At 40.8% G+C, this 15,753-nt stretch overlaps 1 protein-coding gene across 1 annotated transcript in view; it reads right to left on the reverse strand.

Annotated features, from left to right (window-relative positions):
- gpc1b (glypican 1b) overlaps positions 1–11,157 on the reverse strand; it is a 77,066-nt gene extending 65,909 nt beyond the window's left edge. The window contains exon 1 of the mRNA XM_081375467.1: positions 10,177–11,157. Coding sequence (XP_081231593.1) covers positions 10,177–10,321 — 145 coding nt within the window. The 5' untranslated portion in view covers positions 10,322–11,157. The remainder of the gene's footprint in view (positions 1–10,176) is intronic.
- Between the last annotated feature and the right edge of the window lie 4,596 nt (positions 11,158–15,753).

The following is a 15,753-nucleotide window of genomic DNA, read 5'->3' on the forward strand; positions in this document are numbered from 1 at the left end:
CTAAATGGTCAGTGTTTAACAAATGGTGTGTGGAAATGGGTTCTAATGCTCAGTCCTGTGGAGTCCCACAGGTATTGAACTTTCTCCAAGAGATGTTGGACGCGGGCAGGTCCCCCTCCACGCTCAAGGTTTACGTCGCGGCCATAGCAGCGTTCGCCGACTCGGCGCGCGGCCGCTCACTGGGCAGGGATGAACTCATCACCCGTTTTCTGCGAGGGGCCAGGAGGATGAACCCTCCCCGGCCCCCGTCAGTCCCTATTTGGGACCTGTCCCTGGTCCTAGAGTCCCTGAAAGTGCATCCGTTCGAGCCTTTGGACTCTGTGGAGTTGAAATACTTGACGCTTAAAACCGTTTTTCTGCTAGCTCTGGCTTCAGTCAAACGAGTGGGCGATTTGCATGCGCTGTCTGTCAGCGCGTCGTGCCTCGAGTTTGGACCTAACGACTCGTTAGCCATTCTCAAACCGAAGCACGGCTATGTCCCCAAAGTGTTAGGTACTCCCTTTAGGGCTCAAGTCATTACCCTATCGGCCCTGCCGTCATCCGGCAGTGAGGAGGGTGTCAACCGCCTTTGCCCGGTCAGGGCGTTAAGGTGTTATGTCACGCGCTCTGCAGCCTTCAGGCTCTCAGAGCAGCTTTTCGTTTCGTTTGGAGGGCGCGCTAAGGGTCGCGCCGCCTCGAAACAGACGCTATCCAGATGGATAGTGGACGCTATTGCGGCAGCATATGCGTCAAAAGACCTGCAATGTCCGTTGGGCATACGGGCTCATTCCACCAGAGGCATGGCCTCATCGTGGGCATGGTCCAGCGGGATTTCCATTCATGACATTTGTATGGCGGCGGGCTGGGCGTCCCCCTCCACTTTTGTTAGGTTTTATAACCTGGAAGTTCCCGCTCTGCAGGCGAAACTTCTGTCAGTCTAGTCGTGTTCATGTCCTGCCCATATGCGCAGGTTGTACTATTGACTAGCTTGTCTGTTGAGCTGCACGCTCAGGGTCAGTATACATAGACCGGCCTTGCCGTTCTTGCGTTCCCTAGATGTGCTTATGAACATGTGTTGGCCCGCACCGCTGGCCACCTGTTTTTCACCTCTATGCTCTTCATAGAGTCATATGTGATTGTTAGGCTCGCACGGCGTGGACAAGGGGTTCCCGCAGCGTAAGCAAGCTTACGCAATACGAGAGAACCTCTCGTAAGAGAACGATACTCGGTTACTCACGTAACCTCGGTTCTCTCTAGAGAGGGAACGAGTATTGCGTTCCCTGCCGTGCTTGAAGCCTGTAGCTCGTGTCGCTTCATTCGACAGAAAACAGAGAATATAGCCTACGAGCCTTCCTTATATATGCTCTGACGCCGCCCATTCTGGCGGGCTGTGACGCGCTAGGACGCGCGCGCCCTCATTGGGCGTGACGTCACGCCAGGCTCACTGGTAGGCTTAAGCAGTTGCCGCGCGGCAGCCAATGAGCGCGCAGTATGCCGCTCTAGCTCAGCTGCCCGCAGCTGCACTGCGTTGACAAAAAATGAAATTAAGGATAATTTTTGGCTTCAGTATCTCGAGAAAAGAAGACTTTCCCGCAGCGTAAGCAAGCTTACGCAATACTCGTTCCCTCTCTAGAGAGAACCGAGGTTACGTGAGTAACCGAGTATCGTTTTTTTTTTTCTGTGAAGGCTTCCCAGCTTCCACCTGCAGCTTTTCCACAGCACTGGTGCTTGTACGATTTTTATGAGGTCACTGTACAAGCTGAAAGTTTCTCATAAGCAGCATTAGTGATCATTATTACGTCAGATTCTCCCATAATGAATGGGGTGAAATCTCTCTCCTTTTCCCACACCTCCCTACAGCTGCTGAGAGTCCAGCCAAACCAAACACGTCCTCTCCTCTGCAAGCTCGCTGTTGTGAATATCCAAAGCGGAGTTCGGCCCAGCTTTAACAGGAAGCCCCATTGAGTTTCACATTTGAGAGTACACTGCGCTTCCAAATCCCCCAGAATGCTCTCGCTGTACTTCCTTTTGATTGTAGTGCATGTAATGACTCTTTCAAGTCTTCCCTCTGCTCTCATCTGGAGAAGCTTTGCGCTTAGTCTCCAGGGGTTAAAGTTAGGCTGCTGTTAGAAGTGTCAGGCCAGAGACTAAGACACATGCTAAAATTAAAACAAGACTTGACAATTTCCAAGAAATCACAAGCTCCGGCGCACTTACTGTTCTGTCAGAGAGTCATTACATGAACTCCATGTGCTGGTTGTGCTTTGTTATTCTAAGTCATGACTCAAAAATGTACAGCAATCAGGAGTTATAGATTGAATTTAGGTTCTCAGCCAACTGGCATCCAGTTCAGTTTCATAACGTAACTGCTGTAACCATCTTGCTAACTTCCTGCATATACAGTATAAAACAAAGCACATGCAACCCTGTTTCATCTCAATAAATAAATACAAACTTTCATACATAAAATTGAGGTGTAAACAGGCTTCCATAAGGAGGTAATGGACCACTCATTGAAAAATGAATGAGCGAATCTGCTATGCTCAATATGGCGGCTGTTGAAATGGAAGTACTGCTTTTCAATTAAATGAGCCAAGTAGGTGTAGTTACAGTATATACCAGCAGAGGCTAACTAACCCCTTAGTTGTATCACAAATGACACTATACACGTATACACTATGTACTTATGTATGAACTTAACCGTGTAGTGCAGTGGTTCTCAATCCTGGTCCTAGGGACCCACAGCTCTGCACAGTTTGTATGTCTCCCTCATTTAACACACCTGATTCAGATCATCATCTCGTTAGGAAAGAGCTCTGAACTGAACAGGGTGTGTCAGATAAAAGGAGATATATAAAATGTGCAGAGCTGTGGGTCCCCAGGACCAGGATTGAGAACCACTGGTGTAGTGTATGAATTTTATATGGTTATTTTGTCATTCAACATTGGAGTCTGATAGATAAGGTTTTAGTACTTTGCAATGAATTTACAATGAATCATCGAGGCTAGCAGGAAATGTGGTTATGATTATAAAGATTAAACTGCTTTACAGAGAACACTGTGTGACTCTTGCTCAGAGTCAGGGTCAATTAAGCTTCATTGGGATGAAACAAACTGTCAAAACATTCAAATGCTACACAACACAGGTGTAAAAAAAACAAAAAAAAAACAGGTTAAAGTCAACTAAATTGACTAAGGTATGTTATATTAAGAAAAAAAGGCTTGCAGTATATTGATAACACCTATTGATGGAAATAAATGTTGTGATGTTATTTCCATCAAGAGGTGCATCAATTTTTGGTCAAGATCTTGTATTGACAATTAGCCTGGGAAAACCCAGACAACTTCCGGCAAATTTAGATTTGCTCGGCAAGTAAGTCTGCCAAAGAGCTCATTCAAGTCCATTTCCCCATGCCGAGAAATCAAGGCACCAATCAGAAACGTTGAGGCGGGCTTTACACATGACGATCGCTCTGATTGGTTTTAGGTCTAGCCTATCCAGAGGCATTTGAGCGACGTCCACTCCGACGTCCGTTGGTGTAGCACACCAACTTTTAAATGCATTATTATATTCAAATTGCAAACACATGAGGACAGTCTCCATGAAAGACCCACTGGCAGATGAACGTGCTACTACATTTCTCTCCAAAACGGTAGGAAATTAAATTAGATTTAATAGAGGATTTTAACTGTGACAAGATGATTGACAGGGCAGTTTATATGACGGGATGCACGCGACAGATCCGTCCGATAAAGATGACGAAGTAGTATGTCCCAAAGTTGCCTACTTTTTTGCTACACATTCAAAAGTAAATACATTTTCTTCACAAAAAGAGTACATATGGCATAGTGTAACCATACACTGTAAAAAAATAGAGTGTAACATAGGCGAATTGGGACGCAGCATATGGCTTTACACATGACGATCTCGGATTGGTTTTAGGAGTTTTAGGTCTATCCAATTGTGCCCAGAGGCATTTGAGCGACGTCCGTTGGTGACGCCCCTTTGGAAATGAGTTATTAAAGGAGCTTTGCCAGACCATAACTCAGTTACTACTGAGAATGGTCTGGTTTTAACCAGGCTAATTGACAATGCAAGAGTCCATCACTCTGTAAAGTGTCCTCCAGCACATCCCAAAGACTTTCAATGAATTTAAGGTCTGGACTCAGAGTTGCAAATTCATGAGTGAAAATGATTCTTCATGCCCCCTCCCAACCATTTTCACTCACAACCATATCTAGAGTTTATGGTCTCGTGGAAATATCTCGTGAGCGTCAGTTCTGAGGGCAAAAATGCCTTATTGATGCCAGAGGTCAGAGGAGAATGTCCAGACTGGTTTGAGCTGATATAAAGACAACAGTATCTCAAATAACTCAAAAAATCAAAAAATGTTGAACCCTGTATGTCAGTATGTGCCATGTCGTTCAGGCTACGTGTATGTACACAGGTATAGCAGCTATGGGGGGAATGTGACCCTTCGTCTATCTCTCTATCTGTCTCTCTCTCTCATCCTTAAAAGGATGTCACACAATAACAAATCCATCAAAAATGTCTTCATCTAAATGTCACCTTGGTCTGTCAAGGTTCTCTCTCTCTCCTCTGGCAGGGCAGTCCTTCACTCACAGGAAGACTGAGAACTACATTACACTCCATGCATTACAATCTGAGTCAGTTTGTCACATTTAGTGGCTAGATAATTCAATAAGCCTTGCTCTGGACTGCAGATTTACATCACGGCACTGTCCTGGCGTTATCTGATTTCAGAAGTATCATATTCAGCTGTGGATTGCATCCTGGGAGAGAGGCCAAGGTCTTGTATTGACACACAGTATTATGTTTTACCAATTACCAAAAAACTCAGGGTCTGCCTAAAACGGGACAGTTACATTCAAGACAAATCCCTGGTAAGTGATCCGCTCTGCTGAAAAGACAAGTGGGCCATGCTAATTCACACTGGTCCAGCCTGGTTAGAGATGGCTGGTTCAAAGCTGGTTAAGCTATAGGCCTAGTTAAAAAATATAGTTTATCCTAAACGATTTTTTTTTACCCACCCTTGTTCCACCTCACCATTCCAAACCTGTGACATTCTTCAATTAAAAACATCTGTTCTTGCTCATATGAAAAGTGAATCTTTTCAATGAATCAGTTCACAAAACCCGTCTGAATGATTCGTTCACAAAGCAAACTCCTCTGTATCTCGATTCAGCTCATTGACTCAATGATTCAGTTGGTGCTTAACAGCTCAATGGAGGGAAAAAGTTCACTAAATAACGGCTTAAATTTCAGTCTGTTTTACACACAAAGTTATTGCATGGCTTCTGAAGACTTGAAATATAATGCATGAATAATATGGACCCTTTTTACTTTTATGGTACTTTTCCAACCTTTTTGAAGCTTGAAAGCTTCGGTCCCCATTAATTGTAATTGCATGGAAAAGAGAAACTAATAATAAGTCATGCAGGTTAGTAAAAGCATGAGAATGTGTAAATGATGACCATTTAGGCTAAATTTTTTGGGTGAACTATCTAGGACACCAGCATCCAAAACACAACATATGCTTGCTAGCCATGAGAATCTTTTTTTTTTTTTTTTTAGCAAAGCATCAGGGAGGGAACAACACATCAAGAGAGAAATTAATAAAATACTAGTACTTCTAAAGTCCAACAATCTGTTTTTCCTGTTTCAAGGGACAGAAAGGACAGAGGAAGGAGTAGATTGCATGAGAGTCTCAATATCAGTTTTTTCTTCCCTCTTTCACTGCTGCAGTGTGTCGAGTGGTTTCTCGGCTCTGCATGACATCAAACACTATGTGGTGAGTTTTAGGCTCCAGAGGGCAGATTACAGCTTAATGCATTCAACATCTACTGCATCAGCACTATAAACACTTCACTCTGTGTCTGTGTGCATGTGTGGGAATCTAGGAATACCCCATTCTCAATTCATCTTGCTATGGATTGGAGGATAAATGCACAAATTTATTGTGAAAGCATGTTGTGTGACCCCTAAAATCAATGCATGCAAATCAATACACATTTACAACAAATCGATACAAGATAGTATGCATTCTGTATGCACACACACAGCATGAATTAAAAGGGGAATTCTATACTATGCCCTAGAGCAAATGTGCTCATGCAACTTAAATATTGAAATATTCCTGCACAAAGAACTTCTGCTGTCTATGATGTTACCATGGGCCATTTTGCTTTCGAGCAGCCATGGTTTGCCTCCAGCAGTTGCACTAGCGGCCGTCATCCAGCGGGACGTCACGGCTCAGGGACCTCATTAGTGCTTTCATGCTCGCCTGTGTCCATGACTTAAACATGACTAATGACAGATGCTTTATGACCACTGCTGACTCTAGAGTCACAGCTAGGGGGCGCTACACCTCATCATCAAGGTGAATGGGGTTTGAGAGACTTCAGGTGATATCCTGAAGCTTTTATACAATATTAAAACTTATAAATAATAATAATAATAATAATAATAATAATAATAATAATAAAGAACTGAGTGAAATTGAGTTCAGAAGGGGGATTCGGTCAGTTGGCAAATAAATAAATAAACTTTCATACAACATAAAAAAATGATCAATTCTAAATTATATATTATTTTAATAAATAATAATAATAATAATAATAATAATAAAGAGAAACAGAGAACATATACATTACATTTACATTTTACATTTATTCATTTAGCAGACGCTTTTATCCAAAGCGACTTACAAATGAGAACAATAGAAGCAGTTAAACTAGCAGTAGGACAACAAAATGCAAGTGCTATGACCCTTCTCAGTATAATTCAACGCAATTTTTTTTTTTTTTTTTTTTTTTTATAGAACAGAATAGAGTAGTAGAGAGAAAGTGTTAGTATTACTGGATCAAGTGCTGTCGAAAAAGAAGTGTCTTCAGCCGTTTCTTAAAAGTGGCTATGGACTCAGCCGCTCTGGTTGAGTTCGGCAGATCATTCCACCAGCAGGGAACAGTCATGGTAAAGGTCCGAGAAAGAGATTTTGTGCCTCTTTGAGATGGCATCACAAGACGCCGTTCACTTGCAGAGCGCAAGTTCCTGGAAGGCACATAAGTCTGAAGTAAAGAGTTAAAGTAAAAGGGAGCAGAACCAGTGGTTGTTCTGTAGGCAAACGTCAGTGACTTGAATTTGATGCGAGCGGCAACTGGCAACCAGTGCAATTTTGTGAGGAGAGGAGTTACATAAACATTACATAGTTTATGTAAAATATACATATAAATATATTTTCATGATTAGTATAATTCATTTATTATATATGATTTATGATAAATTTTGTGATAAAAAGTGATAAGCATTTCCCACATTTTATGCAGACTGGGATCATACCTTGGTAGCCCACATGAGCACCATGGCTCAATATGCTGTAGGGGGCGTGTCTGAAATCGCATTCACAATTCTCTACATTAGTCCACTAATATAGTTCACTTGAGGGATTTCAGACACTGAGTGTTCTAGAATGGCTGCCACTTTTGTATAGTTTGTGCTTGCTTTTGAAACTTAGCAAACTGGCAGCTCCATGAGTAAGATGAAAATATTTATATTGAACTCTGTCACGGAAATTATGTATAAACCTTGAATGATCAATTAAAAAGGAATTGATACCTGTATGATATTACGCGGCTGTACCCACATTGGACCAGCGTGATTAAGCTCCAGGCGCCATCTTCTGGTCAAACACAGGAATTCATTCGGTGCGTGACTCTCACAATTATTTATGAGTATTCTCTAGCCATTGAGCGTACATCGGTCGTACACTCGTTATTGTGGTGCATTGCGGGATTGAATGAATGCACTCGATAACGTCTATAGTTTCGGACACCACTACAAATGGCTGTTCCCTCAAATAGTGCCCTGTTTAAGAGTATGGGGGGGGGGGCAATTTACGACACAGCCTCGCACTGACTAGCCAACCAATTTTTTTTAAGTCATCCATTTATTAAAGATCACCAAATTGTCCAGTTCTTGAAAAAAATAGACTGACCGTTAATCTGATAAGGTGTGTTTGCAGGGACAATTCCAGAAATGTGATCTATGATTGGAGCATATTAGACAATTATATGCTCTCTAACTGTTTTCATTTGCATCAAACCAATTTGAAAGATTTTACAACATGATAGCCTTTACATTGGGTGTAACTCCATCTACTATACAAGGAGGGTGAGTACAAAGGCGAGTTGAACTCGGCTTGGTTTCCGAAAATGATTCCTGATATGAGCCTAACAAGAACTGACAGGAGCCATCTTGACCTGATCTGTCACTGAATCACTCTTGAAATGAGGTCAGGTAGAGATTATCGTTGTGTATTGTCGTAACTTCAGGCTCTGGTGTGGGTCGCTCGGCTTGTTTGGGCCATTAGCAGGGTGTGCCACAGTTCGCGGAGGTGGGAACCCCTCTGCGGATCGCCAGGGGAATATCATTACTCACTTCTGAGTAAAACAGAAAGCATGGGGACTGATAGAAGACAGCTGCTTTTGCATAAGCTTTGTGGTGTTCTACTAGATAAAACACAGTAAACATAAACACTCACATGACCATGGGCCAAACGTTGCTCTCACAGGGTTGGTGTCAAGTTCATCTCAAATGAGTCAGAGAGAAAGATGATATACAATCCAGCTGAATGTTCAAATCCAGCCTTAAAATATTCAAACGAAGCTTTCCTATCAAAAATTAAAGACACAGCCTGAATGAAATTCATCCATCTGAGGTTAATGCCGACTAGCACCAGGAGAGGAAAGAATGGAAAAAAAGCGAGAAGAGTTGGAATAATGGGCGATTCCATTAATATCACAGAAACCACTAAAGAAGAACCGAGTCTGTGTCCAGATTTCCTGTCCAGCCAGCTGACAACAGTCATGCAACTTTAATATTCACAAAAACCAAAATCAGATTCCCGCAGTTTTACACATGGGAGGACAAGTATGTCAGCTCTTGAGTGGAGAGCCAGAGAAACATCAGTGCTAAAGAAAAAGCTGCAGTGTAATTGCAGAACATTTCCTGGGGGAAACTCTTGACTCTGAAACAATTACTTTCAATTAAATCTCATTGTCTCCATACGGTTGAGAAGTACTAGGGGTTTGATCACCATCACTTAGACATGTAAAAGTGTGCTGTCTAAACACAGCCCACACTGGCAACGTTAACATGTCTGATTAAAGCGATTGTAGTGATGCATCACTCTGATTGAATGCGTCTGGACGTGTTGTACGTGTTTACGAGGATAATATCTCCATCAAATTAATGTACAGTAACTAACGTCGGATTTCCACCTCTATTAATCTTCTAAATGGAGAACACTTTCTGATCATTAGGGAATACCGGCTGGGATCAGCTCGTGCATCATGCGCAAGAGGATGATGGGTAAAAATACATTCAGGCTGCAGTGCTGAGCACAGAATCTACGGTGATAGAAAAATTCAATGAAACAAAGAGAAATCAAGGTCCTCTGTGCGTGAAAGCACCTTTACCACACAGAACACCTGGCGAGGTTTATCTTTTCAACTTACTCCTTAAACATCAAAAGTGAAAACTCTATACCCCCATGGAGCAACTTTGGATGAGACAGACAATACTCCACCCTGATACACACACACACACACACACACACACACACACACACACACACACACACACACCAGAAGCAACTGCAGAAAGCTCATAATCACCAGTAAATCTCTGTAACCATGCCACACACTCAAACCAAATGACAGCAAAAAAAAAAAAAAAAAAAACAGTCTAGGAAACTGTTATGGAATCCTGAGTCATGGAAAATTATAAAGTCCAAAGACCTGTGGGAATGTCAAATACATGTGCAAGACAGGATATATATATATATATATATATATATATATATATATATATATATATATATATATATATATATATATATATATATATATATATTATCATCATAGCATTTGACAACATTTGACCAGTAGGAATTATTATTAATTGTATACTTTGCCACCTTTTTCATATTTGTATTATTGCACTTTGAATTACTGTATCATTGTGTTGTGTTTGAATGAAGTTTGCTGATAATAACATAAGATGAAAATACATTTTAATCGCAATCTAGGTACTTGCATTAAAGTTTGCCTTTGTATGCAATGTCTTCATTCACAACTGTCATTCACGCTGAGATCTAGAATAACAGATTCACCTACCGGATATTTCCGTTTGCGGGACTCCGTTCAGATTGAACCCCTTGCTGTTGTAGAACTGCCTGATGTCCGAGCATGTCTTGGGTTTACTTTCCCCGAACACCAGCCCGGTTAGAGCGCACAGAAGCACCAGTACGACAAACCCCATCCTGGACAGAAGAAAGAAGCGTGATGTGCGAATCAAATCCAATGGCGAAGAGCAGCGGACAAACGCATCCACAGCGAAATGTATCTGCCGTTTCCAAAAGCGCACCGGTTCGCTTCCACGCGCTGTGTCTTATTCAGTGGCAACAGCTTGAATTAAAACTGAGAGCGCGATCCTGTGTGAGAGATGACGGAGCGGAGAGGGAGGAATGACACAAGCTCACGGGAGCTCACAGTTCGGAGACGCGTCTGTGCGCTCGCGCTCGCGTTCGCGTTCGGTCAAGAGCGAGGCGGAGCGGGGCGGGCGCGCGAGCGAAGGCACCAACTGCAGGGCATCGGGTTCGTCTGCCACTGCCGCCGCGATCCTCCACAGGATGTTGCATCAAATCATCCCGCTGGCCAATGAAGACGGGATTCCATTTCCCCACAGGCTCTCCTGTAGGACAGGATAAGGATCTCTGAGATTCCTTATGTAATTTAGTGAAACTCTGGTTTTGAGCTTACTTTGACATGTCATTATGCTGGATTTTTGTCCAGTCCAAAGGGATAAAGTAAGAACTTTAAAGGATTCAGTTTGGAATCGTACTTTGGAACCAATCCTAAACAATCCTAAAGGGAATTTGCTTATAGGATTAGGACATAAAAATGAAATGTAGGCTATACACTGAATGCATCCTGTCCTCGCGTAGTACACCTGATATTAACATCCAAGTGAAGCAGAATGACACTAAATCGGGTCTAATTAGTTCTTAAAATTCAACCACTTCAACCACAAATTCAAACACGTGACCTCATTGACCTCATTTCAGCAAGCCTATTGTGAATGTTAATCTCTGTTCTGATGCGTCCCAAATAAGAACAAGGATTTTAACCTTTCCCAGTTAGGCCTGTGTGCGACTTAAAAAAAAGAGAATCAAGAAAAATATGGAAGAATACCGTTATCAATTAGAAAATAAAAATGTTGCATTTAAAAAAAAATTGTGTTAAAACATCCCAACTTTTGGAGATCCGATCATTTAACACAGCTAACAATCAACTAAAATTGCTTCCTGTTTGGTGTTCATGGAAGGTAAAGGTCAAGCATGTTGCATTATGGGATATAGTGATTAACAATAGGCCTATAATACAAATTTTAATGCAATTATAGAATCTTAAATATAATCTAAAGTATTTGTAAGATTATTCTAAACATTCTCAAATAAAACATTACTGTATAAAGTGAAATTCAGGTTTTTTGGACTAGGGGAATTATCTTCCTTTCTACTGGCCACAAAAACGCCTCTCAATAAGAGAGTTGGAAGATTATATTGAATTATTTATGAGGTAAATAACAAGGTTGAGTCCCAGCCTCTCTATTTCATGCTTAAATGTAATACTCTGCCATATTTATTACGGTCCCAGACTGTCAACCCCTCTGCGGACAGGCCAGATCTTGACATGCTTCAAAGATGCAGTACATTTTTGAACAGGCTGCAGCTCGCCTGTGACAATACACACACCGTAGTTATTCCTTGACAGACGCAGTGTTTTCTGAGTCATGTCTGCGGCCTCCAGTTTGACAAATCTGACAGGAAACACAGAGAAAATACCGGCCCCAGGGCCACAAACAAAAGTCGACGGAATATTACAAAGATAATCCAGGAAATGTAGTGCTGAAAAGAGAATAAAGGAGAGCGAATATGAACAGGTTAGTGAAAAACAGTGGCACACTTACATGGGTGAGCAATAAGACATTATACTTGCGTAACAACTGAGCGGAGCTGCCAGGGACATTTGTGTGAGTGAATAGCGGGGTGTGGCCGGTTAGAACGCTTTCACAGAGAGGCACACAGTTAGTTAAATGCTTCGCCCTTTCTTTCCTCTGGCAGTTAAGATAATGATTATGTTGTTTCTGGCTTTATTTACATTTCACACAAATCTGAATCAGACAGTGTCATCGACATCTAAAATATCTGTATCGGTTGATGTGGAAATTGTGTATGTCTGCACACTGCCAAAAGTCTTTCTCATTTTTTTCATTTTATTTTAAAATAGAATATACTGTGTGTGTGTGTGTGTGTGTGTGTGTGTGTGTGTGTGTGTGTGTGTGTGTGTGTGTGTGTGTGTGTGTGTGTGTGTGTGTGTGTGTGTGTGTGTGTGTGTGTGTGTGTGTGTGTGTGTGTGTTTGTGTGTGTGTGTCTAAGAGCAAAATTACAGTACACAGTTTTGTTGAAACTTATGTACATGATGAAATATTTTAGTTAAAATAGACTCTACAAATTTGGAACAAACTCAATAGAAATCTCAATTAGGATGACTCCATTAAAGTGCAACTCAAATGTACGTGTTAATGTAAATGTACATTAAATGCAACAAAACACACACAAACGCTAATCAAGCAGAGACATTTAATTTTTATGACTCCAACAAGTCCGATTGAACCAAATGAATTAGACTTCAGATTCAACTCTGAATTCACTGTTCTTTCTTTCTTCCTTCCTTAATTTATAAAGCACATTCTTAAACAACTCATGACAGAGGTACTACTTATCGGTTCAAAAAAACACCCACAAAACCTCTCACAATACAACTTTAACATAGTAGGATGTCCTGTTACTTTATCCTCTACAGTAAAAGACCTGGGTGTTATACTAGACTGCAACCTGTCTTTTGAAAATCATATTTCATATGTTACAAAAACAGCCTTTTTCCACCTTAGAAACATTGCTAAGCTACGTAATATGCTATCAGTTTCTGATGCAGAAAAGTTAGTTCTTGCATTCATGACCTCGAGACTAGATTACTGTAATGATTTATTAGCAGGTTGTCCTGCATCCTTAATAAACAAGCTACATTTAGTCCAAAATGCCGCCGCTAGAGTTCTTACTAGATCAAGAAAATATGATCATATAACACAGATTTTATCATCACTACATTGGTTACCTATAAAGTTCCGTATTAATTACAAGGTATTGCTACTGACTTATAAAGCCCTAAACGGCTTAGCTCCAGTTTATTTAACGGATCTTCTATCGCCCTATAATCCATCGCGCTCTTTAAGATCACTAAATTCGAGGCTTTTGGTCATACCTAGGATATCCAGATCCACCAAAGGAGGGAGAACATTTTCACATTTAGCTCCAAAACTCTGGAATAGTCTTCCTGATACTGTTCGTTGCTCAGACTCGCTCTCCCAGTTTAAAACTAGATTAAAGACACATCTCTTCAGCCAGGCATTCATATAATATTTTTAATCTTACTGTTAAATCCGGTCTCTAGTTCAGAGGAGAACTGGCCCCCGACTGAGCCTGGGTTCTCCCAAGTTTTTTTTTTCTCCATTAGGTCACCATTAGGTCACCTGATGGAGTTTTTCGGTTCCTTGCCACTGTTGCCTTTGGCTTGCTCAGTTGGGGATATTTAATTTGATTAATCAATCAATAATACTATTGATCAGCCTTACCAAACGTGGACGTTTTTTCCACTAGAAACAAACCTTGTTGTGTTATTTTGATTTAATACTGTGAAGCTGCTTTGATACATACTGTATTGTGAAAAGCGCTATACAAATCTACTTGACTTGACTTGACTTGACTTGACTTGACTCATGGTTGACCGAATGTGCTGTACAATTCACATATGCTCATGCAGAATAGAAAAGACAATACAGACAATACAGTAAATAATGAATTTATAACTTGTTGAAAGCTAGTGGAAATAAACTTAAAACTAGGTAAGGAGGAGGCATTTCTACTGGCTCAATTCACCAGCATTATATAATTTTCTCAGAGCAAACTGAACAAATGCCTTGATATGGCAGCCTGTGCATAAACATGGAGTTTTTCTGTTGAGCCTGAGAGACAGCGAGATGCCATTTCAGAAAACGAGTGGAGCAAATTCAGCTTATCTAAACAAGAATAGCAACAGCGGTGGCATATCCTCTCCTACAGAAGCAGAACTCAACTAAGCAGAGCTGAATTTCATGGTGCAGTTATTACCAAAGGTCCATCAGATTGCTGGTCTTGACCCGTGCACTGGTCTCACACTGGACAAGGTTGCCTTGTGGCATTTTTGTGCGTGTTCAGCTTGCTCTCAGTGAGTCAGGCCCTGGGAGAGCCGAAAAGCCACTGAATGCAGTGGTTTGGGACCTTTGTTCAGGTCCATCCGGTCATGTGATCAAAGCCTTTTGGAGAGGGCTGACTCATCCATGCCCACTCATCTGACTGGTCATCACAACATAACATGTCTGATGTCACGAAAAAGACGCATAGTCAGTCTGACAAAAAAAATAATGATTGTAAATATGAATCATCTACACAGCTGAATCTTTTATTAGACTCTTCTGATCGGATCTGGAGATATTTGTAGAAAGATGAAAAAAAAAAGTACATTTATAACATTTGACAGTTGAAAGGTTTCTACCCATACAAGAATCAAGTACTGCACATAATAAACACAGAAGTACATGTACAGTGAGTGCACAAACCCAGAGGGGGAAAATGAATGATTAGAGGTATTTCATGGGTCAGAAGACTCACAGCAGATCTCAGTTATGTGACAAAATTTCTTAGAAATCAAACAGGCCACAGTAGAGTGCATATAAAGGAGATAAAATGGACAGTGAATTTCAAAATTATACAAAATTAGAGAAGATTATTCTTGATAAATGTCAAATGTGAGTTCTAAATGAATTACTAGTTTATTAACGCACTACTTGAAAATATTTGTTCTACATAAAAATGTTTCCAAATATGAAAAGATGTATCCAAAGATAGCTGAATGTGATATTGACAAACACTGAATGTGAATTACCATAAAAAAGTGTAAATGCAAATAAATGTAATTTAGACAAGAAAAGGGACATTTTGTAAAGGCAAACTTCAAACGTTGGCATGAAAAGAGCTCATAAGTTTGGATTTTTTGAAAGATTTTGTTTTTCTTCTGCTCACCGGGGCTACATTTATTTGATCAAAATTTCAGTAATGATCACACGATCCTTCAGAAATCATTCTAAAATGCTGATTTGCTGCTCAAGAAGTTGAAAACTGCTGAATAATAATCTTTTTGGAAACCATGTTTTTTTCCGTCTTTGATGATTAGAAAGTTGATGATTTAAAAAAAACAGCAATTTAAATGGATTTTTTTTATAACAATGTAAAAGTATTTACTGTCACTTTTGATCCATTGTATCCAATGTATCCTAGACAGACAGACGGACTGATGGATGGATAGAACTTTTCATCTGTGAGAAGCGCTTGAACTGCTCTTCCTGGCTTTATTGCCAATATGACACAGAGTTCTGAATGCAGAATCCAAAAGGAAATCAATTTCCATTTTAAACCATTATATAACACTATTTGAAGTTCCCTCTTCACGGTGACGTGGGTTTGCTGACGTGGGGTATTGTGGTCGAGCCCCTGTAGGGCTGAAGTGGTTGTGTCGTGGCAGGTGGCGGAAGAT

This window comes from Scardinius erythrophthalmus, assembly GCF_964197995.2.
Source record: "Scardinius erythrophthalmus genome assembly, chromosome: 9".
Lineage (NCBI taxonomy): Eukaryota > Metazoa > Chordata > Actinopteri > Cypriniformes > Leuciscidae > Scardinius > Scardinius erythrophthalmus.